This window comes from Emydura macquarii, unplaced genomic scaffold (assembly GCF_026122565.2).
Source record: "Emydura macquarii macquarii isolate MOO-44397 ecotype Brisbane River unplaced genomic scaffold, CSIRO-AGI_Emac_v2 contig_1451, whole genome shotgun sequence".
Lineage (NCBI taxonomy): Eukaryota > Metazoa > Chordata > Testudines > Chelidae > Emydura > Emydura macquarii.
In genome coordinates this window covers 5416512-5442402 of record NW_027131588.1, presented here as the reverse complement: position 1 = coordinate 5442402, position 25891 = coordinate 5416512, and the positions used below count along the sequence as shown (strand labels likewise).

Sequence of the window (25891 nt, the reverse complement as noted above, 5' to 3'; positions counted from 1 at the left end):
GATGGGAGGCCAAATTTAATACCAGGATACATCTGGATACCCCCAGAATTACACCATTACACTTCATTGTTGGGGGGAAAAAACAAAACAAAACCCACAAGCACAAATACTCATCCCATTTACACTGGATGATCGTACCTTGCTAATGTGCTCTGGTGCATGGTCAGGGTGGCTGCTGAATTCACCACCAATCTGAAGGTCGCTGACACAGGAGATGCAATCTCTGAGCTCAGTGAGTTTTTGACTGCCCAGCACAAGCACTGTCTGATAAGGTTTGTGATCTTTATGCTACAAAAGAAACAGTGAGCAACCTTCAGTTAAGAACAGGGCCAGAATGTCTTTACCACCAGTGCTGCTACAGTGACTAACCAGGGTCATTAGCAGAAGCATAAGGCCTAACTCTTCCCCATAAGAGGCTGACAACATCAGCTTTCCACAGCTCCAGTAAAGCTGTTTTCAGAGCAAGTGGACTAATTTGAAGCACAGACTCTGAGCTTTTCATGGTAGCAAGTAACCGGAGTACAACTATTGGGCCTACCCCACAGACAGTACTTCAGTTCTAAATGCTACATGTTCTGATCTGCAGTAAAACTATGAAGTTACTACTGAACCATTAACAAAAGACTGCCACCTTTACAACTGCCACTTCGAATCATAGAAAGCCAGTCTCTGGCAGCCTTGGACCATGATTTATGGTATGCTTACACTGTGTCTAGTACAGTGGACCCCCAATTTGGATAAACGGTACAGGCTAACAGACAAATAATGCTCAGTCTTGTGTAGCATCTTACTCCTTGAATGATCTCATTGATTTCAGTGAGACTGCTTATGGAGTGAGGCACTACTCAGGGTGGGAAAATATATCAGAATCTGACCCAGAGAATTTGTAATGCCAACCTTTTGAAATATGACAGGATAGAAGATGTTCAGAGTTAGGAGAAGCTCTCCTTCCTCAATTAGATCTGCTGGATCACTTGGCTTCTTTCCAATTGCATGAGACTCCTAGGAAGATAAAATGTTAATACATATATCAGAGTGTATTCTATTGCTCATTGTCCAATGGTCCATAAACTAGACATGGGAGAAGTATGTGAGAACAAGAGACTTTTATGAATGATATACATGATTTGAGGCCTCTTTACTCACCCTGAATGTTAAAAAATCAAACCCAGGAATCCAGCACTACTGTGCCTTTTATCCTTAGGCATCACCTCCCATAGCACAAACTAGTATGTTCTGGAGAGGAGCTGAAAGCATTTTTGTTACGCTCTTTCCTTAAGATGAAGGCCCAGCTATCAGACAGAATAAGGGAGATAGCGAAGTAAGAAACTAACAACCAGTCTCCTATTGTTGCCCTCAACCAAAAACAGACTTCTGGCTGAAAAAGGATTTCTCTGCAATCCTGCCAGCAGAAAGTACTCTTTAGCTTTAATAGTAGAGATGTTTGCTGCTGCTGCAGCCCAGTGCAGAGATAAGTGCTAGTCCTTGAAGTACAAGCTAATTGGGTTCTATCACTGGAGTCTCTTTTGCTAATGTAAACAAAACTCAGACTCTCCAGTATGTTTTACTTACAATAATAAATTCCATTGCAAAAACTGACATTGCAGCATTAGAGCATCAATTTCTGTACATGTGCTTTCTTTTTAAAGAGCTTGGGTCACAAGACTTCTAAGTAGCTCCTACTTTTTTCTAGAAAATATCTGTGCCAACTCATTACCTACAATTTATTTTTAATTTGTTTCTTATGTACTCTACACAAAGTTAAAAACACACACACAAGCACACAGGACATGCAAAGGGAGGCAGCAGTGTTAAGTGCATATAAATGCAGTAGGAGTTTCCCCTGTGTGGTTCTAACTCTCATTATGTTTGGTGTCTTTCTTGTGTAATCAACCGATTCCAGGAGCTGGAGATTTTTTTTCCCCCTCCCCTATTTCTAAAAGCAGAAGTTTGTCCCTAATGGTTGTGGAGATTTTTGTTTTAAATTAAAGATGAGATTCTGACATGATCACATGACTCCTGAGCTCTCGGCATTGCCTAGCAAACTAGGGCTCCTAGACCCTACTGCAATAAAATAGTAATCATGTTGTTATTATCAGTAATATTATGATAATGCTTAGAACCCTCAGTCAAGATTGGAACCCCATTGTGTTCGAGACTGTACAAACACAGCGAGAGACCGTCCCTGCCCCAAAAGTGTTGCAGCGTGGGCTACCTTCTTATAGGAGCACATGTCATCTTGGTCATTGTTTACAAACTCACAATTCAACAACGGGAATGATATTCTTGGCTTCAACAGCAAGTCAAAAACACAAAGCAATGGAAGCCCTTGAGAGCTGTTTTCCTGCCAGGGTTCAATTGTCTTGAGAGTCTGGGAGGAGAAGACGGGGGACTCTTACCATCTCGTAAGTAAAGGTTTCTTGTCTGCAAGTGCGATCTACAATTATGGTTTCTTCTCGCCTCTCCACAGCCTTCTTTCGAATTCTTGATGGGGAGGGGGCAAAAAGAGACACACAAGGAAAAGTGTCATTATAAAGCCTACTGTTTAGTGTTAACGAGGAAGATTTAAAATTACATGGGAACTGCAATGCTGGTTTGAAATGGAATAGACTCAGCACTTCCAGAGAGACGAGGCTTGGCAAACTCATCAACTGACCAGTTGAATAATGTCAACTGACCATTGTTGTTACAAACTGTTATTTGACCATGGTCAGATATTCCAAAAACAATGCTCTGATGTAGGCAGCAGCCTATCTTTTTTATTGTATCATGGTATAGCAAGCCAACATAAATGTCTTGATTACTCACTTTACCTCATGCTAATGCCTCCTGTTCAGAAAAACTAACTGAACGAATTGAAAGCTGAGCATCTGGATTGGCTAAATTCTTCTAGCATAAACACTGTATGTATGTATATCTGAGTTTGTATACTAGACCATCAATGTACAAGGCAGTTTACAAAGATCATTAAATAGGTCAAGACCCAGGATGGAATCCACAAAGGGATTTAGGCATTGCAATTCTGAGCATCACAGCACCTAACTTTCAGATCCCTAGAAAAATCACAAGAACAACACAAGGCCGCGTTAGGTACCTAGACTCCCTGTACAATAAAAGGGAGAGAGAGGTGCCTACGGATACAATCCACAACCCAGCATGCTAGGTGTGGAGCCACCTAAGCTAGCCTCAGAGCGATGCTGACAGCAGGGGTGTGTGCCGAGTCCCACCCTTCTCTCTTGGAGACAGGCACCTAAGTCAAGGCTGCAAGGAGATGCCTAGCTCTGCTTGTGACCGAGGCAGTGGGTTCCCCGTTCATGACGGCAGGTGGCTTAGGTGCTTAAGGCATTTCCTGAGCCAGTGAGTTAGTTAGGCACCTTCCTCGTTCCACACAAAACGGTTGGAAGAAGAGGAGGTAGTGCCCACCCTACAGTTTTTAGCCCAGTTTTTAAAGCACTCAGCTGAGATCCAGCTTCAAAATTCCCGGCCCCTCTCTGCCAGAGACCAAGAAAGGATTTGAACAGGGGTTGCCTGTCTCTCAGGATGATGTTTTAACCACTGAGCTATGGAATATTCTGATGTGGAGGCACCTTAATCTCTCCTGTTGAAACTGTTCCACTGTGGATAAATTACCAAAAAAATAATGACGGGAACAGGGGGACTGGACCCCAGGTCTCCCACCTCCTAGGGGCCCTAATCACTGGGTTACAGGGTCATTCTCGGTCTCAATCATAGAAAAGCAAACTACTTCTGTTCAGTCTCATTTAAACAAGAATGTAAAGTGAAGTATTAAAAAAAACAAGTATAAGGCAATTCCTTTCAAAGCCTACTGTAAATCCCTGCCTAGAAGAAACTGCAGATCTCAGGTTCGGCATAGAATGTTGCCCCTTATTGACCCGAGCAGCTAATCAAATATAGGGAGCCTAGGATGTTCTAGCTGGAAATAAAAAGTGATGGAGTCTGGTATTTTCTTTGATGCAATCCTGTTTATTTCCAAGGAATGTACAAAGTTGTGTGACTCTGAACTCAGGAGGAACCAAGACCAAATGGAGCAGTTTCTTAGCGTTCAGCCCCGAGCCTCGACCGCTGTGCTTACAGGCTTGCTTTCTCATGTTTTACCTCTGCTTCCCCCCACCCTCTAATGTGTATCTTTTGTCTTCACTCACACACCCCTCAGCAAAACCCTTCCATCCACTCAGTCCAAAACGCCGGGGTAGGTTCACAGCCCCCTTTTCTCTTACCTGGTGGATTCTGATTAACTCATCCTCACAGTTATGTTAATTGAAGGGTGTATTCACATTTAATCTTGAGGAGGTTTTAACTCAACCCATAACAAGATTTCACCCAGCTCATAACAATATTAAATGTACGTATTCACACAGTTTAATATTAACACATGTTGATTTTCATTATATGTGCATGTCTATTTACCTACAGGCTTTTCCAGATGTGTTATTTTCAGTACCAAACCCCCACCAGTACTAATTCAAACTATAGAACTTTCTTCTGTGCAAGGCAAACAGAATGTCAAGTACCATCAATGAATCAAGGCTTGTGTTGGCCAAGTGTGGGAAAATTTAACTAAGGTTTAAAGTGGACCACAAGTGCTGGATTTGTCACCGCCACATGATGGCATTTTAACAATGTAGGGCTCAGAGGGTTGTGATCTGGTTACAACATGGGGACTGCTTCTTTAGACGTAACATCATCACCCCATCGCCAGGGATTAGCATGCCTCAGACCCATCTCACACTCTCTTTGGGGAAAACTCTCTCCCACCTTTGTGTCCAGTCCACTTTATGCCTCACATTTAAACTTCCTGTTCCCTGAACATCCTTTCTGCTTCATGTCTGATGTTCCTAAAATCTCATGTTTCAGGGCTTCAGCTGGTCACCTGCCAGAGTCAAGAAGGGATTACCCCTCCATCCTAGTCTAGTCTAGAAGTGGTTTGGTTTGGTATTTTTTTTTTTTTTTTTTTGTCTCTGAAGTATTAGAGATGGCCACAGGTGTAGATAAACCAGTACTCTGAAGTGGTACTGAGGATTCTCTTTCTTCGGTGCTTGGCTAGCAGGTTCTTCCTCACATGCTCAGGCTCTAACGGACCCGACTGGCAGTGACCTTAAGGTGTTTTGCCTGCCTCTTCAGGGTGGAGTGCAGATCGCCAGCCAGGATCATCTGGGAATCTATCATTTAATTCCCTGCCATTGCAGGGTCTTTAGAATAGGAGGCCCTGAGGTGCAAAAATGCCTGTCTATGGAACACAATAAGTTATCCTCCTGAGAGCTATAATATTTTGGTTTAATTGTTGTTGTTAGGTTTAGTGTGTGGTTGCTGGGTTGTGTGGGTGGCCTGTGATATACAGGTCAGTCTAGATGATTTGGTGGTCCCTTCTGGCCTTAAACTCTAAGACTCTTTAGAAGTCAGTCCAAAAGCATCAGGTGTGAGAGCCCAGCAGTCATATCAAGAATCTCGTGTACTATAACTGACACACTTTGTTTAATCGGATCCTTCAAGGCAGATGCCATGAAAACATTTTTTTTTGCTCAAAAATCCTTCAAAGCTCATAAAGAACATAAAGTAGTGGGTTGGTGCAACCTATGCTCCCCTAAGATGGTTTGCAGATCTTTAATGTATTACTAGAAACTGCCCTGCAGTTATACCATTGCCTGAAAGACACACACTTTATGGTACTACAGCAGTTAAAGAATTTATCTTAACCAGGTTATGATAAATGCACCAAAGTCCAACATACCGAAGAGTTACTAGGCTGCTGTCTTCAGAAATAATCTCTGGATCTTCTTCTTTATCAGGGGACTTTAACACATCAATACTAAAAATAAGAACAGTTGTTATATATTTTTTCATTCTTTCATAATTAAAAAAATCAATTAAGCTATTCAACAAAAATATATACAGACAAAACACCAGGAAACAGATAATTATATTGTAAAGATCCAAATGAACAACTAAAATAGGGTAAAAGGACACTTTTATGGTCAAGACAGAAGACTGGAAACTCAGATCTAGGATCTACACATGACTCTGCCATCTATGCCTGGCTCTGCTACAGACTGCACATGTAATCCTGGGCAAATTGTTTAATCTGTGTCCCTTAATTTCCTGATCTGTAAACTGAGGCACATACTACTTACCTATCTTACAGGGATGTTGCAGGAGTAAAGGCGTTAGTCTTTATGAAGTGTTTTGAGATCCTTGGAGGAAAGGTCTTCAAAAGCGCAAAGGATTATTAGTTCACAGCAGTTCCTTAGTATTTGGTTTTAGAGTCATGCCTAACCAAATCAGCCACTGCTTCCTGGGTTTCCTTCTAGGTTTTGTGGAAATTGGAAGTGAAAATAAGTATTACTTTGGATTTGTGCCTTTTGTCAGAGGATCTCTTAGCGCTTTACACAGGTTACTCAATCAAGGCCACTCAGCAAGTCAGTTGTAGAGTCTGGAAAGTCCCTAACTCTCCTGAACCTCAGGTTAGTCTTCCAAATGCTTGCTAAATTACGAACAGAGTAGAAGCGACAAAGCCTTCATGTTTTGAGATAGGAAATCTGTGCAAAAATTTGAACAAGATAAAGGCTAATAAGCAGTGAAGATAAGGATGATGCAGACTCTTCTAAATGAATAAAGATCGCTCTGAAAATTTCAAAATGTTTAAGTTGTCTCTGTTTTACTACTACTAAGTCCTCAAGCACTTGCAGGTGTAAGATACTTGTAGGAATTTTCTGGTGGCTTCTTCATTGCCATTATATTAGCTAAAAGCATTACACTTTATAGTCTCTTTTAGTTAATAAGAAGCTTTTATGCTTTTACGCTATTCCTGTCCTGCTCAGGCTGACACATGGATGAATGTGTAGTTCTCTATTTATACAGCAGGCACAGGAGACGCAGTGCTACATTGATGGAACTACAACTGTGGTAGAAAAGGGGGCACATTAAAAAAAAAAAAAAAAGTCTAGTGTTGACACAGCAAAAGGGGACAATTATTATGGCCTTTTTTTTTTTTTTTGATGGACACAAAGTTTTACATAGGCCAATGAATAGGTGTCTTACAGCAAAGGCTTTCTGTCACTACTAACCTGGATCAGATTTGAGCCAGTATCTTAAAAGTGAAAGGCTCCATGTTCAGTTACTGATCTCCATGCTATCCAGTCCTCCAACACTGAGATTCTGCTAGGCTAAGCATGTTATTTTTTATTTTCTTTGCTGTATATGAAGTCTCCTGAGTTCAGCATGTATGATCTTAAAATTATAGAAAGTATCTGAGATACTGTAGAATATAGCACTCCTCCGGGTTGCTCAAAACAGTCATACCATAAATTAAAAATAATTATTCACAAACACCCTTAATATGATCTATTCAAACAATCCCAGGTGTGTGATCAATGATTTCCAATACCTCAGTTGACCCGTTGGTTACAGTTTCCCTAAGTTAGCTGTGAAGAATGAGGGAGATTTCTGTATTATTTTTATGAAATATTGTGTGACTCCGTTTACTGTTTACTCTTGTGCTGCTTGCTACCTAACCTCAAGGAGTTAACTTATTTTCAGAATGCTCACAGGGAAGTGGAGAATAGGTAATCAATGGCCTAGGCTGGAGCTCTGGGAAAAGATGTGCTTAAGATACTGGGGAGCCTAGGGAAGGCAGCACTAGTCTTTGGGCCTAAGTGGTTGGACTACAGGGTCTCACTCTGAGAATGAGGTGCTAGACAGAGGATTTGCACCTTGCATGTGTAACTAGAAATGCAAAGCCAGAGGCAGTGCCTGGACCCAGTCTCAAAAAGTTTAAAAGCACGCAGGCCCAAACATACCAGCCTGATAAGTGTCCAGCAGGGCTGCGACATTAGCCATCAGGTTAAACAATGAATTTGAAACTGGAGTTGAGGCACTTTACATAAATTGGATTTGCAGTGTCCTTCTGCTGATTTAAAAAAAACCATACAAAGAATCAGAGAAAAATATTGGCCTAAAAAATTGAAACCTCAAATCAAATTTTATTACAGTCCAAGACGACGAAGTGTAGCTATTAATGTGAGTTCTACAAAACACATGCTACACTCAAGTGAGGCTGCCATGGATACAGTTGGCTTTTAAAAAATTGTATCCAAGCATTACAAATTGTTGAAGATATATTACAGAGAGGGGAGAATTATATACATTACATGAAACTGCAAAATTACATAGCATTTGGAAACACATCACCAAGTCATCTGCAGCATATTAGAAAGAGATGTAGAAATTTCAGTTGATCCTTCTAGATCTCTCTTCAGACATTTGAACTTCAACAAACCAGGTAATGAAAATGTTTCATTTCTTGGCATAAGCACAGTGTATCTTACACAAAAGACAAGCCACCAAATTCATCTATGGCCAAAAAAAAAATGGATTGAAGTAGTAATTTAGCATAAACTAAATGAGACCTGGAGTCATAGTCATAAAAAAAAAAAAAAAAAAAAATCTGTAGGACATTCTGTCCTACCAACATAATATTAGGTTTACAATAGTATAGTGTGCTCCATGGGCCTAGGCCAGCACTCCTATTTATCTGTGTTAAACCCATGTGAACACCCTCTTTCAGAATTAAAGTGGCCATTCTGAATGAGGGTCTTCCTACAGGTGTTTAACACAGTTTAACTAATCCATGTCAAATTCACACCTGTAGTTAATTTGGATTCATTTCCCTGGAAGTCCCTGTGTGGACAAGACCTACTAGTGAGCCCCAAAACACATACCAAATAAAACCCAGGAAGCTTTAAAAAATATCTACTTTGAAAAGAACTGTTTGTGACTTATTAGATGTCAATGAAAGAGATATTTAACCTTTGCCCCTCAGCATCCTAAGTCTACACTGCAAGATGACTATGCTAAGTCAGAGACTCTGAAAGTGAAACTGACTCTGAATGGATTGCAATTTAAAAAGAAAAAAAACAAAACAAAACACTAATTGACCAGTATAGTCCCCTTAAACAAGCTGACAAAAATGAAGAACTCTGAGTTATTAACCATAAAGAAAAATCATACATCAGAGTCTTTATGGTATCTCTTTAAACTTCAGAGTGCATGATATTTATGTTAGTAAAGCCTCTATTTAATGGAGTAGCACTTGCTGTAAGCTTTCAGTCAGTGCTGGCTGCAACATCAGACTCACTGCTTCCTGCTACAATACATTCTAATAAACTGGGCTGGTAGGAAGAGATTAACTACTATTAATACACAACAAAGAAATCCAACTATTATCAAACATGAAGACTCTTGTGTAGAAACAGCTTTCCACAGAAGTAAAATTTTGTTCTGGTCAGATGCCTCAATTGTAATAACCTGGTTTATGGTGCAGTCCTGTTTTATATTAATTTGAGATGATTTGGGTTTACTTCAATATAGGTAACAGATAAATTGTCCTGAGATTCTTATGATCCATCAGTAGAGCAATATTTTAACCCCTCCATTCTCCTGTGTCTGACCCCAATAGAGAGAATCTTTCTTTTCAAGTTGATAGGGATTCATTTACCGACACCTTTTAAGAAGAAAATTTCCATGATTAGTTATAGTGTCTTGGAATCAGACTATGATTGAGAGTCTCCATCTGGTTCCTCCCTTGCGGACAGATGGGAAAGAGTACACTGCATCAGCCCTATACCTGGTGCAGATTACTTCCCCCTCAGCAACAGCTCAACTGCATCAGCTGGTGTGCTGGAAGGGGGATGAATTCATAGCTGTACCTCCTCCCCACCTACATGCACAGAAGAGAGGAATAAGCAGCCCCACAGAAGCTGCTCCCCATCTCCTCTGCACAGACTAGTGATATGGATCAAAGGACATCTTCTGCCCCCTCATGTAGGTGAGTAAGAAAGCTCACAATTGAGCTCTTAGCTGGTAAATCTATATTTAAAACAATGCTTAAGACAGTTTTTAGAAGTTTTCTGGTCAGTATTCAGTATTTCCACTTATAGCAGCTGGGTCTCTCTGAAAGCTGCCAATTTGCTAATTCTTCCTCAGAATTACAGAAATGTTTGCAGTTGCTGAAAGCTAAAGGATTTTTTAAATTCCCCTCCCCCCAACCAATATACCATTCCCTCCCTTCACTGAATTTATCTTGCAATAAACTTTGAAAGTCTCCAATTTCCCATTCACTCCAAGAAAAAGAATACATCTGACACGTATAATCACACTTTTCTTTTATCCTGAACATCCCGGAGTTCTACTCAAAAAAAGTGACATTCACCCACACTCCTCATCTAAGAGATGGGAGATAACTACATGCTAAACTGCAGAGCCATGAGAAAATGTATTCGTCAGGCACTTTTGACTTTTCCATCTGCACACTGCTGACTAATCCACTTCCCTGTGGAGATGTCTCACATTCCAAACCCCTGAGCAGCTTCAAACAGATGGCATTTCAATTATCCTGCCACATAAAATTGCTTCCTTCTTTCCCCCACAAACATGGAACTGGATCAAGAGAAGCAAGTCCTAGACCACTTACAGGTTATTTATTATATGTATTACCATAGCACTAAAAACCCTAGTCACAGACCAAGACCTCATTGTGCTAGGTACAAACAGAACAAAAAGAGAGTCCTAAGGAGTTTACAATCTAAACGTAAGGCAAAAGACAACAGATGGATACAGACAGATGGAGGGAGCACAAGACAATATTGGTCATCATAATAGGCAATGGTCTCAGCACACCAGCAGCCTAACAAGTTTTTTTGTAGGAGTTGCAGTAAAGAAGAGTTTTAAGGAGGGATTTGAAGGTAGATGTTTACAGGAAATGCCTCCCAAGCATATGGGGCAGGATGAGAGAAAATAGGAAGGTGCTTGTTTGAAAATTTAGCAAGTGAGCAATGGAGGCTGGCACCATGGACCAACTGGAGGCCAGCACCAACAGCTCGATAGTGCATGTGAGAGGATAGGTAGGTTGGGGATAGGCCATGAGTGGTCTTGAAAGTGAAAACAAGCAGCTTATGTTTGCGACAGAGATGAGGGAGGCAGTGGAGGGATGCAAAGAGAGGTGACATGATCAAAGCGGGTGGCTAGGAAAATGACCTTTGCAGCAACATTGTGAATGGATATGAGAAGAACAAGAGATTGTATTTGTCGAGGCCAGAGAGAGGAATATCACAGGAATCAAAGAGAGAGCTTGGATGAGAATTTTAGCTGTGTGGATGGACAGGAAAGGCTGTATCTTGGAAATATCATGCAGAAAAAAATTGATAAGTTTTAGACATAGCCTGGATGGGAAGGCCTAGAGAGAGTTCCAAGTCAAAAATGATGCCCAGATTACAGGCCTCAGTAACAGGCAGAATGGTGGTGTTTTGCACAGTAATTGAGAAAGGAGGTGACCAGGAGGGCTTGCGAGGAAGACTAGGAGCGCTGCTTTAGCCATAGTGAGCTTGAGCTGACAGTTAGACATTAACAAGGAGATTTCAGACAAAAGGCTGAGATTTTAATTTGGCCAGAAGGAGACAGGTCTGGAGTAGAAAGGTAGATCTGGGAATCATCAGCATGGAGATGGTAGTTGAACTTGTGTTCATGGATGAGACTGCCCAGAGATAAGGTGTAGAAGGAATAGAAGAGAAGGGAATCAGTGACTGGAATCCCCCACAGAAAGCTGGGTGTGGGGCAGAATGAGGAAGAGTCTCTGAAGGACACAGTGCAGGAGCAATTAGAGAAGTAAGAAGAGAACCAGGAGAGAACAGAGTTATAGAAGTCAAGGTAGGGCAAGATATAAGGAAAAGCAAGGCTGACTGTCTCAAAGGATGCTGACACAGAAGCATCATGACATAAGAAAGACAGGAACCCTCATTTTCCAAAAGGATGAGGCTTTGTTTCCAGATCTAGTAGTTTGCGACTTATCAGATATAGACTTGTATCACTTTCTATGGAAGTCACCTTTTTAGATGTTTCTTGATTTCTTAGTTATAAAGGACCCATATAGCTGGGATCAAATTCATCCTTATATAACTTCATTAAAGTCAGTGGAGTCACACCAGGAATAATTAGGCCCTTTGTATGGGGGGGAACCTGGATTTACAGGCAGTATGTATACACATAAACATACACACACAAAAGTAGTATCTAACTTTTAAAAACCTGAAATATTTCTGAAAACCAATTTTCTATATAACGTGTATCATATCGTGAACACATGATAGTGTGCATAATACAAAGGTTTTATCATCATCCATTTGGGATGACAGGTGTAACTGACTCATAAATCTGCCATTTGCAAGAAAGATGGGCTTCCTATACTGATGCTGGACAAACACCCACATGCATGCAGAGCTACCTCACAAATGGGAGGACAACAGTCAGCTAGTTTACAGCACAATAATGGTCCTTCAAGAGGAATATTCTAGCCAGACAAATCAGGACAAACTGTTTTACAAACAGTGCCATGAGCTCTTCCACACCAGTGCAAAACAACCAGTTGACACTCTCACTTGAAAGACAGTGCAGTGATCCACATGGAATTGTGATGATTTGTGGAATCAGTTTGCACAACCAGAATTCACAAGTTGATCTTGTGAAATGGTTATGAAAACTTCTGTATCATGGCATACATATGCCTCTATGTCTACACATAGCCATCTTTGCAGCCAAGGCTGTAAATAGGTCTCTCCCCTACTAGATACAATGCAGAAAGATTAATTTTAGTGACTGTATTTTGACCAAACAATGAGCATGCTAAAGAGGTTGGCTGAAGCTAGTTCCTCCAACTTCCAGGGAGGGGCGGGGGAAGTGGAGGGGGGGCGGGGGGAAATCACCTGAAAGAAAACAAAAGACCCAGTTGTTGTCATTGGTACACATAAATTAGAGAGACTCACTAGTACAGGAACAGGCAGCTTTGGGTAGGAGAGAGGAACGGCACAGACCAGCCAAGATCAGAAAATAACTGACTAGAGAGGCTCCCTAACTGAAAAGACAAGTCTTGCACTGCATCAGAAAGGACCCTGCCTGGCCCTAGAGGACTCTGACCGAGCCCAAAAAATGCTCGAAAGTCATGATGAAACTGAGGCAGGGAAATGCATGTAGAGTTTATTATTTTTGTATAGATCTGTGTATTTGTGCAATGGTAAGTACAGAGCAAGGGTGGTTTAGAATCTTCTGCAGTCTGTTTCTGTTTTGTGTTACATATAACACATGCCCTTGAAGAATCAGCCTGTGGACCCAGGACACCCACACATCTGGAGTTCTGGGAGAGCGTGTTTTTAAGCTTTCTGGGGGAGTCTGGGGATTCAATATCCAGTTCGACTGAAAGATCTCAGCTCTCAAGGGGAGTGTTAGACAGAGGGTCTGTGGCCCAAAACAGGATAGTGCCTGAAATCTGTTCAGATGCTGGAGTCTTAAAGCACCTTGTGATTCAGTGGCGGGATCCATACACAGCAGCGTAAGTGCCCAAGAGGAGACATTCGACTAGAACTGTGACCAGAATTCAATTGCTCTCCTCTGGAAAGATGCTTTAGAGCTGTACAAATAATACCAGGGATAAAAAGCTGGGTCAAACTTGCACGAAGTTGGACCTGTGGTCCCTGGAAATTGCAGACCACTAAGCCATCCCTTCACTGTGACCTTACTTACATTGGATGACCATGGTAGCACATTCCGCTTGTTAAATTTTTATTTTATCTAATTTATTCCTTGTAACTAGATATAATGATTATATTACCCTAAATATTACGTATTTTTCCTTAAGGTAGTACTTTTATCATCTTTGAGACACTAATACTAATGCACTAAGTACTAATACTTTAAGCCACTAATACTAGCTTAACACAGCTTTATAACACATTCCTGGAGATATAGTTGTAAATATCTCCTAATAAAACATGAACGTGAATTAGGGCTTCAGTGAAATAAGGTACCTGCAACCTCATCTCCCCTGACCTACCTAGAATTCATTTTGATCTTTGAGTCTAAGCCCACTGTACACACACACAATAAATAATTCAGCAGCTGAACTAGAATAATAAAGCTTAGTACTTTCCATCTTCAAAGCACTTGACAAACATTAACTAATTAATCTCTAAATTAATTGATCTCTTAACAGTTAGAGGTGCTAAGGGATTTGAACACAGCCATCAGAGTACCTGAACAGCAACCCACAGTGGTTATCTAAGCAAAATAGTAATTGCTGATATCTGTAGGATAAGTATCGCTTTTTTACACAAGATAATTTATAATCCAGGAGAAACTGAAGAATCTATAAAAATCATTTCCACATACAACCTGATAACATTAGTAGGTAGGCAAGTGAAAGTTGGCTTTGACATCCAAATCGAAACCAGATGAGTGCATAGAAACTGAATACCCCAATTTGTCTGTTTCGGTAAGTCTTTTAAGAGATTTACTATAGGCATAGGATGCTAGAACATGCACCAAGTCAAATATTATTCCATTGTTTCTTATTGTCAGATAATTTGATGAGGTAAATTGTCAAAACATATGCATTTGACCATGTCGTGTATTTTAACAGGATTTAACTATTGAAAATTATAAAGTTATAACTATGAACTCTTTTTATAAAATTCCGCCAGCCCATTATAAACAGACTGATTTCATTATCTTTTTTTTTTTGGCCATTTAAAAAGGGGCAACAGAAGAGTTTTTCTTCCACTTTTTCCCCCCCACACTAATATAATGGGGCATAAATTCACTTTTTCATTTAAATCACTTTTTATGAGAACAGTAGATAAAACCAAAAATGATTACATCCAGGATGCATTTGCTTCAACTATAGGGGTATGTCTACATTGCGGAATGAAATCGATTTATTTTAAATCAACTTTCACCTGCCGAATTTTAGAAGTCGCAAAAACGTGATCACACCACGCTCCTTGTGTCGGGGTATTACGTCCCCACTAGCCACAATCAAAGCAGTGCACCATGGGTTGCTATCCCACAGTGCAACTAGACATAGATGCTTTTGGGAAGGTTGTCATCCTCCCATGATGCAATGTGCTCTCTCCCCCTCCCTTCTTGTCTCAAACAAATGGGCAAATACTTTTTTGTACCATTTTTCTAAACCCTTCAATCTGTGCCGTACGCATGCTACTGCTGGAGAGAAATGGAGCTCGCTCAGCTCAGCACTATCATTGTGATCACCACAAACACCTCATGATTTATCCTATAGTACTTTCAAAGCCAAGACAGGAGCCGCAGCACAGAAAATTGTGATGTTACTGAGGCCGCCCTGCTGCAAGACGGAGTGAAACAATTCCCATTTGCTGCAGCATCTTCAGTCGGTGGAGCAGCAGTTCTGGTCCCAGGAAAAAAAACACTGACAGATAAGATCGCATTGTTATGAAGGTGTGGGATGATGAGCAGTGGCTGCAGAACTTTCGTATGTGAAAGGCCACTTTCCTTTAACTTTGCACAAAGCTGTCCCCAGCCCTGAAGTGCATGAATACTCACCTGAGACCTGCTCTGACAGTGGAGAAGTGAGTGGCCATTGCTCTGTGGAAGCTAGCAACCCCAGACTGCTACCAGTCAGTTGGGAATCAATTCGGAGTTGGTAAATCCACCATGGGAGCTGCTCTGATGCAAGTGTGCCAGGACATTAATAGACTTCTGCTAAGAAGGGTAGTGACTTTGGGAAATGTGCAGGACATAGTGGACCGATTTGCCACAATGGATTTCCCAAACTGTGTGGGAGCGGGGGGCGGAGGGGCAATAGACGGTACGCATATCCCTATCTTAGCACTGGACCATGTTGCCACAGAGTACATATACTGGAAAGGATACTTCTCAATGGTGTTCCAGGCCCTTGTGGATCACAGAGGACGCTTCACCTACATTAATGTGGGGTGGTCTGGAAAGGTGCATGACGTGCGGATCTTTAGGAACTCAGGTCTGTTCAAAAAGATGCAGGTGGGCACTTTCTTCCCTGACCAAAAAGTAAATGGTGGTGACGTTGAAATGCCAATAGTGATCCTGGGGGATCCTGCCTATCCCTTGCTCCCCTGGCGAATGAAGCCATACACGAATCACCTGGACAGCGAGAAGAAGCATTTCAATTATAGGCTCAGCAAGTGCAGAATGGTGGTGGAATGTGCATTTGGCCACTTAAAGGCAAGACGGCGCAGCTTGCTCACTACGTTAGACCTCAGCGAACACAACATCCCAACTCTGTCTGCTGTGTGCTCCTTAATGTTTGTGAAACAAAGGGGAAAAAGTTCCCCCAGGATTGGGTCATGGAGGCTGATAGGCTGGCCGCTAATTTTGAGCAGTCAAATTCCAGTGCTAGGCTAAGAGCCAACCACAGGGCGCTGTACCGCAGGGAAGCACTGAAAACCCATTTTTTGAATGAACCGCAGTAATGTAGGTCTCTGTCAGTGCTGTGCCTTCCAGTCCCAACCCCCAGCCTTGCACCATTGGCCCCCTCTCCTTTCTTCCCCACTGGCAATACCCAAGCTCATCCTGAATAAAGAGAAATGTTTTTTAAAAGCAGTAAAGTTTTATTGGTGATCAGTCACAGTGGGGGGAAAGAAAGATAATTTAATGTTCTCATAAGGCTGCTTGGGCACCCAGTGCAAAGTGTTACTATGCAAACAGCAAATCACACACATTCATAGTTCTTAAAGGAGCCATTGTCTCTTTCTGCTCGCCTCCACCAGCGTGGAGTACAGCACGTACTGCACCCTACTCAACCTCCTCCTACAGTGCTTGGGAGTGGGGGCTGGAAAACAGCTTACTGGCTGAGCGTTTTTCTGGGGCTGCAGAGAGAGTCTGTCCCACCACTGCTCTTCCTGGAGCTCTACCAGATGCCTCAGCATGTCAGACTGATCCCTCATAATACGCAACATCTCCTGTTGCGTTGCACGCTCCTGCACTGATTTTCTGTGTTCTATGACCATGTTTAGGTTGTCTGACAAGGACATCCTCCAGGCTCTAGGCTCTGTGTCAGCAGCTGCAGAGGTGTTCATTAGTTCCTTGAACATGTCATCCCAAGTTTGTTTTTCCCCACTTCCTAATCTGGGAAAGTCACTCTGCAGGAATAGAAAATGGGATGAAGGCCGAGGTGTCCACTGTAAGGCAAGGAAAGCACAAAGTTGCCATTGTTAGCTGACCCCATGGAGTAAAAGAAATGTTACAATGTAAAAAGGAACTGTCTTTCATATTCTCATGGCAAAGCCAGACCCGCATGCCAATCTGTATCTATCGCATGGGTCGGAGTGCTGTTCCAGGCATGGTAAGTAAGGGGCCCTTACATCCATTACAGGGAAGACTGTATAGCAATAAATTCCCCAAGCCACACAATCAAAGACAAGGATCATTGGGTTCCTCTTTACCATCCCAAAGACTGGCTTGGGAGGAGGTGGTCAAAAGGGATTGGAGGAGGGTGTGGGTGAAGAGTGGCTGGAAGAAAAGAAAGGGGGGGCACCAGTTCCCGAACCCATAACGCCTATGCCAACAATATCCTGGCAAGGAATTGTCTGTGTAAAGGCCCAAGGACACCGTCCATGGCAGGATAACAACACGCAGTGACTATATTGATCAGATACTGTAAACTTGCGCCATCTTCCCTAGGTTACCATGTATGATATCAGTCTCCTGAGGGTAATGCAGGCGGAAAGGGAAGATTTCCTGCAAGCACTGGGGTACAGGCCTGGCCCTTATGCTGCTATGCTGTGTTCTGCAATGATGCCTGCTCATTTAATAGGAGAGTGGTGGGGAAAAACGTGTCCTACCGTGGCGAAAGAAATAAGGCTGCCCTTCACAGAAACCTTCTGCAAACGATTGGCTGCATTAGGAGGAGCATTGCCAGCAGGTCGTGGGAAGTGATTATTCCCCTCTATTCGGCATTGGTAAGGCCGCATTTAGAGTATTGTGTCCAGTTTTGGTCCCCCCACTACAAAAAGGATGTAGACAAGTTGGAGAGAGTACAGCGGAGGGCAACCAAAATGATTAGGGGGCTGGAGCACAGGACTTATGAGGAGAGGCTAAGGGAACTGGGCTTGTTTAGTCTGCAAAAGAGAAGGATGAGGGGGGATTTGATAGCAGCCTTTAACTACCTAAAAGGGGGTTCCAGGGAGGATGGGGCTAGGCTGTTCTCGGTGGTGGCAGATGACAGAACAAGGAGCAACGGTCTCAAGTTGCAGTTGGGGAGGTCTAGGTTGGACATTAGGAAAATGTTTTTCACTAGGAGGGTGGTGAAGCACTGGAATGGGTTACTTAGGAAGGTGGTGGAATCTCCATCTATAGAGGTTTTTAAGCTGAGGCTTGACAAAGCCCTGGCTGGGATGATATAGCTGAGGTTAGTCCTGCTTTGAGCAGGGGGTTTGACTAGATGACCTCCTGAGGTCCCTTCCAACTCTAATATTCTATGATTCTATGATTGCAGAGTACCTACATGAAAGTTTCCTGGAGATATCCACGGAGGATTTTCTGAGCATCCCTGTGTACATAAATTGTCTGTTCAGGGGGTAACCCTCTGCTGAAGTTTACCAACCCACAGGAAGCCCATCCCCACAAAAACACAAACTCCTTTTTTCCCAAAAATAAGTAGCTGGACTGGGGACATGACCACAGAAATGCGATTTGCTGTACACACTCAACAAATGTGCCTTCCCTGGCATCTCGGTTTGTAACGCTGTCCTGTTCCCGGCTGTAGTGCTCTGGGGTAACGAACAGGTCTTGGTTCTCTGGGAGAATGGATATCCTGCTTGCCTTCCCCCTCTTCTTCTCCTCATCCACAGAGTCCTCCTCATTCATTCTGGACTGTGATTCTTCGGAGGTATCAATGCTGCATGGCGGAACAGTGCTGGGGTCACCACCGAGAATCGCATGCAGCTCCTCATAAAAGTGGCACATCTTCGGTGACAAGCCAGAATGACTATTCGCCTCCCTAGTTTTCTGATATGCCTGGCTCAGCTCTTTGATTTTAACATGGCACTGCTGTGCGTCCCTGTTGTAGCCCTTCTGCACCATATCACGCGATATCTTCTCGTAGATACCTACATTTCTTTTGCTGGCTCAGAGCTGAGCCAGAATAGACTCTTTGTCCCACAAGCTGATGAGATCCAAGAGCTCAGGTTGACTCCAGGCTGAAGCACATTTGGGGCATGCAGTCGCCATGAGCAGTTCAGCTACAAAGCTCTCTCCATGCTGACCAAACAGGAAAGGGGAATACAAACTTTCCTGGGGCTTCAAGAAAGGGACTGTTTCCTGTCCACATGGCCACAGTGCAGCAGAGTGCGAATGTCCAGAGAGGCCAGAACAGAGCATTATGGGATTCCACCCGGAGGCCAATGACATCGATTTACATAGCGCTCTGCCTACAATGACAGTTGTTCGACCCATAGAATTCAACTTCAGCACTACACCACTTGCGGAGGTGGTTTTATTAAATCGAATTTTACCGCCATTTAGGTTGGCAGAACTGACATGCCAGTGGAGACGCATACTTTAGCCAGTGTAGACCAGACCTAAGTCCTGAGAAGTCAGTGTTACAAGAGGGATGAATCTGGCTCATTGCCTCTCTCTAATACAGACTCTGAATAATGTTTTCAAATTGTCACCTCATCTCAAAGAAAGTGGGACAGAAAAAAAAAAACCAAGGGAAGGAATTGAAAGTAATCAGAGGCAGTCTGAGGGGTAGGACAAGCTGATATGAGGGGAGATTTAGAAAACAAGGGGAATTTAGTTTGGAGTGGAGAAGAACAACATGATAGATTATGGACCCAGGATTCTCAACTTGTAGCAGGGCCAGACCATTCCCAGAAGTGCACATCTGCCTTGGTTCTGCTGCAGGACCAATGGGCTATTATAAGGTGACGTGGTCTCCCCCCACAGGCAGCTGCTGCCTTTCCCATGTTTTCTACCACTCCTTTCTCCTAGATGGCATTAGAATTCACCGCTCTCTGCAGCACACAAGACAACAGGAAGGGAGTGCTGTTCTGTAAGGTTGGGCTTTGCAGGGGGAAAGGAGTGGAGAAGACATACAGGGGCAACACTACAGGGGAAAAAGAATAAAGGAGAAGAGATCTGCAGGAGGAAAACTCAAGATATAGAAGATACAGAGGAAAACAATGGGAAACTGAAGGATGGTGAAAAAATTAGAAAGCACATGTAAAAACAAATTAAAGGGATTCAAAAATCTGTGGAACTTGTTACCAAGGATATTTTAAAAGGCAAAATAAATATTTTGCGTGTAAATAACACTGTCACCCCCACCAACTCACATCTCCTCCTTAGTCTTCTGGCTTCTCCCCAGCGTGCACAAGTTGCAGTTGTTTGCAGTAAACATTAATGGGGGAAGGATACCTGTATATGCCCCATCTGACCAAGATCATGAAATTGGGGAGGGAAGGAGGAAAAGAAGACGTCAGGCTCCACAACTCTTCACCCCTTAACATCTCTCTCTAGAGACTGGGGATCCTTATCTTGGGGCATCACTCTGCAGAAAGTTACCAGTACAACAGCAGTCTTCTTAACTTTTTTCTTTGTTTGTAATATGTCTTCTTATATAGAACAGTTATTAAAAACAAAAAGGAATGTAATAAATCAAAAGTGTTTGAATACATAACTCAGCTGAACACTTTGCAAAGCCCAGTGAGATACTTAAGATTTTCTTTTCTTTCTGTACCTATCTCTAGATATCAAGTCCCCTTACTGACCATTCCCTGGTCAGATAACCTCTCCCCAACATGCAAAGAAGACAACTCTATGCTTCACCTAACCTTCTAGTCAAGTCCTAGTTATTAGAGTTCATTACCATATCAGGGTGAGGTTACATCAACAATTCCACAGAAGAGCATCTAGTCTAGAGCAAATAACGTAGTCTTTGTCAACCACAAAAGGACCACTGTCCCGCCATTAACTTTGGGAGGTTCCCCCAGCTTTCCTGTCTGCAATTCCTGCATTTCACAGGCCACCGTGATCTCAGCCACCCTAAATATTCCACAATGGTCAAAATTTGCACATCCATCATTCTTAGCTGTAGGAGTTAGGATAATTTAGTATAAGGGCATGATCAATTTCTTTTTAGTGGCCATAAAAGTAGCATGGATTTATCAGTTTCCTTTGCAATGAAATATATACTGAAAGACTACAGGCCCTCCATCACAAGCACCTTTCCTTTTGACAGATCCCAAAGCACATTACAAAATATATACATGAACCACTTTCAGCAGCTACTGCAGGGAACCCACTCCTGGGATGAAAAAACAAAAGCTATTTGACAACACAAAGACACACTGTATCGAGATGGCCAAACTTACTGACCCAGAGATCCACCCCCCCGGCTGGGTAGAATCCTCTAGCCCCACCACCTTGCCGCAGGGCAGAAACTCTGAGCTCCCCACCCCAGTCTGGTAGACAGAGAATGGGGGGTGCACAGGAGGCTCCGTGAGCCGCACTTTAACTGTAAAAGAGCTGCATGCGGCTCATGAGCCACAGTTTGGCCACCCCTGTACTACATAGTTAAGGCAGGAAATGAATAATACTGTATCCAGTTAAAACGACACAGGAAATTTTAGGTAGGCAGATTGTGGCAAACTGAACTTTGGCCCAGACACCCTACTTCTGTTAAAGTTAACCGCAAGTGATCAAGACTTCCACTGTATGTCTTATCCAGAAGATCACAATGCCTCCTAGCACAATGCTGTGACAGAGGGTATGTCTACACAGCAAAGAAAAACCTGCAGCTGGCCTGTGCCAGCCAATTGGGCTCACTTGGGCTGTGGTGCTGTTACATTACTATGTAGACCTCTGGGCTCAGGCTGGATCCAGCCCAGAAATCTACATAGTAATGAAACAGCCCCATGAGCCTGACTCACCTGGTATGGGCAAGCCACGGGTTTTTCTTTGCTGTGTAGACAGGCCCACTGACGGGGGAGGGGGCCGAGCTTATTTATTTGCACCATGCAAGTTCCCGGGTGGCTGAGGAGGTGTTATCTTCTACTCAGTTTCATCAGTAATCTCCCTGGGGAGTCCAAGGGACCCAGGAAGCTAAGTAGCAGATACCGTCTCCTCAGCCGCCTAGGAACCTGCATGGCGCATAACAAATAAGTAAAAACTTCCAGTGGAAGCCCTCTCAGACCTCAGCCACCCTTTCTAGGGGGCCCACTGTCTGTTTTGCCCTGGGGCCTGGAATTGTTGTCAGGGAGTCTCTTTTTCATTAGACCTGTTGAAAGCCAAGTCCAATCAAAACAGTGGAAAAATTATTTTAGCGCTGGAACCTCGTCTACACTAGGGCCCCCAGTTTCACAAATACTAATTCAGTTCAAGTGGTGAGAGAATGATGGGAATTTTTCGTCTGTTTTTCCAGCCAAGACAAGACTGACGAGCACCACCTACTGAATCATAAACACTCCTTCCTGCAGCACCTGCATTATCCTTGGAAGTCTTTGTTCCTCAATATCTTACTAAGCTCTAATGTTTCAACAAGAATGCTTACCTATATCTAACCCATGGATCTGACACTTAAATTGGCACTCCATACAGCTTCCCCCTGTATTCATGTTACTATCCCCCTTCTTTAAACTGCAACAAGAGATGTTCTTTTCACCCACTCCCACAGCTTTTCCTCTGCCAGAACAGCTTTGCCTTCCCACTCAAGCAGGCATTTTTCAAATAAATACAGCAATTAAAAGATGAGCGTTGTCATTTAATGGCATTTTGTTAATACTGGTTAAATGATGAATAATGTTGACCATTGTGCTCACTACCATGGAGATGGGCGCAGGGATAATTTTGTATTACAATCTGAATAGCCTTTAGGACTATGACATGTTGTTCAGAGTAAATGTACTTGCCTTTTACTTATACGTATCATAATCATTTGCAACTGAAGGAGACAGCCAAATTCAATACTTAGAGTAAGCTGGTGTAACTATTGGCGGTGCAACTCTATTGACATCAATGAAGTTATGCCTACTTACACCAGGTCTGAACTTGGCCCAATGTGTTTAGCCTGAAAAAATGAATGGTTTCTTTCTAGCATTTGAGAAGAACTCAACAAAATTAAAGTCAACCCATATAAACTTGAGCCACCAGAGTCAGTTCTCTACGTACTACATATTAAAAACACTCTGCAGAACTACAACTCCTTTCACTCTTAAGATGTTCAAATGCTTTGCAAATATAAATGCATTCACCTCACGACACCCTAGGTAACCATTAACCTCATTTTACAAATGGGAAAATTCTGTGCCTCAATTTCCCTAAGGCCACACAGTGAGTCAGTAACAAAGCTAGAAACAGAACTCAGGTCTAAAAAATATACTCTAGCTCTCACACAAGTTGTTGGGCTTGCTGCAAGAATCAGTGGGTGAAATTTTGTGACCTTTGTTAAGCAGGAGGTTAGATTAGAGGATCATATTAATGGTCCTTTCTGGGCTTAAAATATATTAACTTTTCACTCTAAGTCTAACAGCTAAAGCAACAGACAACTCTCTCCCTTGATACCAGGGTCCAGTCTTACAACCTAACTGGTTTGCAAGCAGGAGTGAGGCAAAACTAGATGTCTCCTCCCCACCCCAGTCTTAACAGTGGGGGTGGGAAAGTAAGACTGTCCCTCACACCCACATTGCAAGTCTGTGCAGAGGCCCAAAAGAGTCAGCTGTGTTGCTTGTGCTGGAGGTCAGCCCTGGTGGAGACGGCCCATGCAGAATACAAGGCAGACTAAGGTCAAGTCTATACTTAAAACTTTTGCCAGTACTGTCATATCAGTTAGAGTGTGTGTGTGGGGGGGTGTTAAAGACATTTCATACCTAAAAGAGCCCTAGTGTAGGCACAGTTATTATTAAAAAGCCAAAACTAACGAACAAATTTGTGCCAGCACAGCTTATTTAGTTCAGGGAATGGGCACAAGCCATACTGACAAAAACACTAAGACCCTGTCCACACTTGAAAGGGTTTGCTGGAGCAGCTATACCTGCTAGCCCTCCTAATGGATGCACAACTTACACCACCAAACGTGTTCTTTAGCCAGTACAGCTTAAACCAGTTCCCCAAGCAGAGCAAGTTATACCCACAAGCCAACTTTGTTGCCACTCTCACTGCATCTACCCTGGAGTTTTCACGGGCACAGATCCGTCCGACAGGAGCCGGGGTGTGTACAGACAATCTCATCCCCCTGACGGACAGCGATGCCGGCAGCAAACCTTCTAAGCACTGTCTAGACCAGGCCCCAGGACATGAGCTGCTTCTGCGGAGGCTGAACAACCAGCCCCACTCCGGCTCAGCACGGCAGTAGCAGCACGCAGATGCCTCCTCCTTCTCCCTCAGGCCCGCCTGCCTTTCACACAGTCCAACGGCTTTTGCTTCCCCTTCATAGACCAGGTGAGAAGGGGAGGTGCTGGGCCGGAAATGCGGGTTTTTCCCCATGCACCACGGCAGTTACCTGCACACAGCCCTGAGCTCTGCTGCAGTCTCCGGCGTGCAGCCCAAATCCGCAGCCGCGGCGGCATCCCCGTCCTCCGCCGCCGCCTCCTGCACAGCCAGGCCTGCCCTGTGCAGCTTCTCCTTCCAACGCGCCCCAAAGGCCCCCACGTGAAACACACGCGTGTGCAAATCGGGCACCTCATACTCCGGTATCTCGCCGCCAGCGGCGTTGCCGCTTGCAGCCATGTTTCCAGCACCCCCGGCCGCGGGAAACAAGCGGCCGGGAGGAGCCGCCCTGCATGCTGGGATTTGTAGTTTCCCATTCTCCTGTCTCAGCTGTCAGAGGTTCAGTTCCCAGACATGCAGCCTGCTGGTTTTCCTGCACAGACAGTCTGCACACAGCAGCACCAGGCAGCGAAGCCCAGTTGTCAGGCCCAGAGTGGCTAAAAGCATTTGTTACTATTCAATAGGCTGGTCAGAAAATCGCTTCTTTTTTAACTACTTGATGTTTGTCTCTTTGTAAAAGGTTCTTTGGTTGCCCAATAAAATGCTACAAGTGAGCCCAGTTTTAATTGCAGGCTCTACAAATGGTGATAACAGGTGGCTTTCGTGTACCATTATGTGGGATGTCAAAAAAAAAATGCTGCGTGTGTGAATGTTTTTTTTAAAAACTATTTTTTACTGGAAGGAGTAGGTTTAATAATAGTCTACCGCTATTAAAGTGCCTTTAATCCCAAAACACTTATCATTAGTCAATGTGTTCTGATAGCTTCCAAAGTAAGTTACGTGCATTTCAGATACTTCTAGAGAGAAGACCCCCGCCTAGAAGAGGTTACAATCTTAAATCTTCAAACTGCAACCTGATCTGTGTGGGTGGACTCTTGTGCCCACACAGAACCCCACTGACTTCAGTGGGACACCACACACGTGAAGGTCCAGCTGTGAGGCTCATATCGCAGGATTGCAGCCCACAGCCATGTTGTGCAAATACTCAGGCATGTGAGTGACTTAAATGGAACCATTAATAGTAGTGAATTTACTTCCAGTTGCATTGGTTTACTAGAGTTAATCAAAATAACATTTCAAAGGAGATTTCACACAACACATTCATTTCCTTTGAAATTTCTCTGTTTTTATTGGCAAAATTAATAATTTTGTTTTATCTTGTTGAAAAGTTACATTAAAATGTTGAACAAAATGAAAATGTTAGCATTTTTTACAAGTCCTGTTGTTTAGGGTTGGTGCCCTAGCAGGCAATAAACAAATGATGAGATACAATAGCAAATGACTAAGCAGTTAAGCTAGCATTCATTCTTTTTTAAAAAGAGTCTAATACCTATTTTTTTCTATTGACCTCTTCTCCCGCTCCTCCTCACAACATAGGAGTTGCCGTACAAGATCAGTGGTTGAATAGCAGATGCTTCAAAGGCAGGTGCATGAAATCCCATAGTAGACAATTATGAAATAACTTGCCTATGGGAGAAGTTTCTTCCAACCTTCACCAGAATGGTTCATCACTATTAGTACTTCTGTGAGGAAAAAGACTAGGAACTAGGTCTTT

At 43.1% G+C, this 25891-nt stretch overlaps 1 protein-coding gene across 1 annotated transcript in view; it reads right to left on the bottom strand.

The window, feature by feature from the left end:
- The window catches only part of SNAPC3 (small nuclear RNA activating complex polypeptide 3), a 34060-nt gene extending 9468 nt beyond the window's left edge, over positions 1-24592 (bottom strand). Inside the window, exons 1-5 of the mRNA XM_067553113.1 lie at positions 24350-24592; positions 5750-5827; positions 2400-2484; positions 898-1002; positions 139-288 (exon numbers count right to left, since the gene is read on the bottom strand). Coding sequence (XP_067409214.1) covers positions 139-288; positions 898-1002; positions 2400-2484; positions 5750-5827; positions 24350-24576 — 645 coding nt within the window. The 5' untranslated portion in view covers positions 24577-24592. The remainder of the gene's footprint in view (positions 1-138; positions 289-897; positions 1003-2399; positions 2485-5749; positions 5828-24349) is intronic.
- Between the last annotated feature and the right edge of the window lie 1299 nt (positions 24593-25891).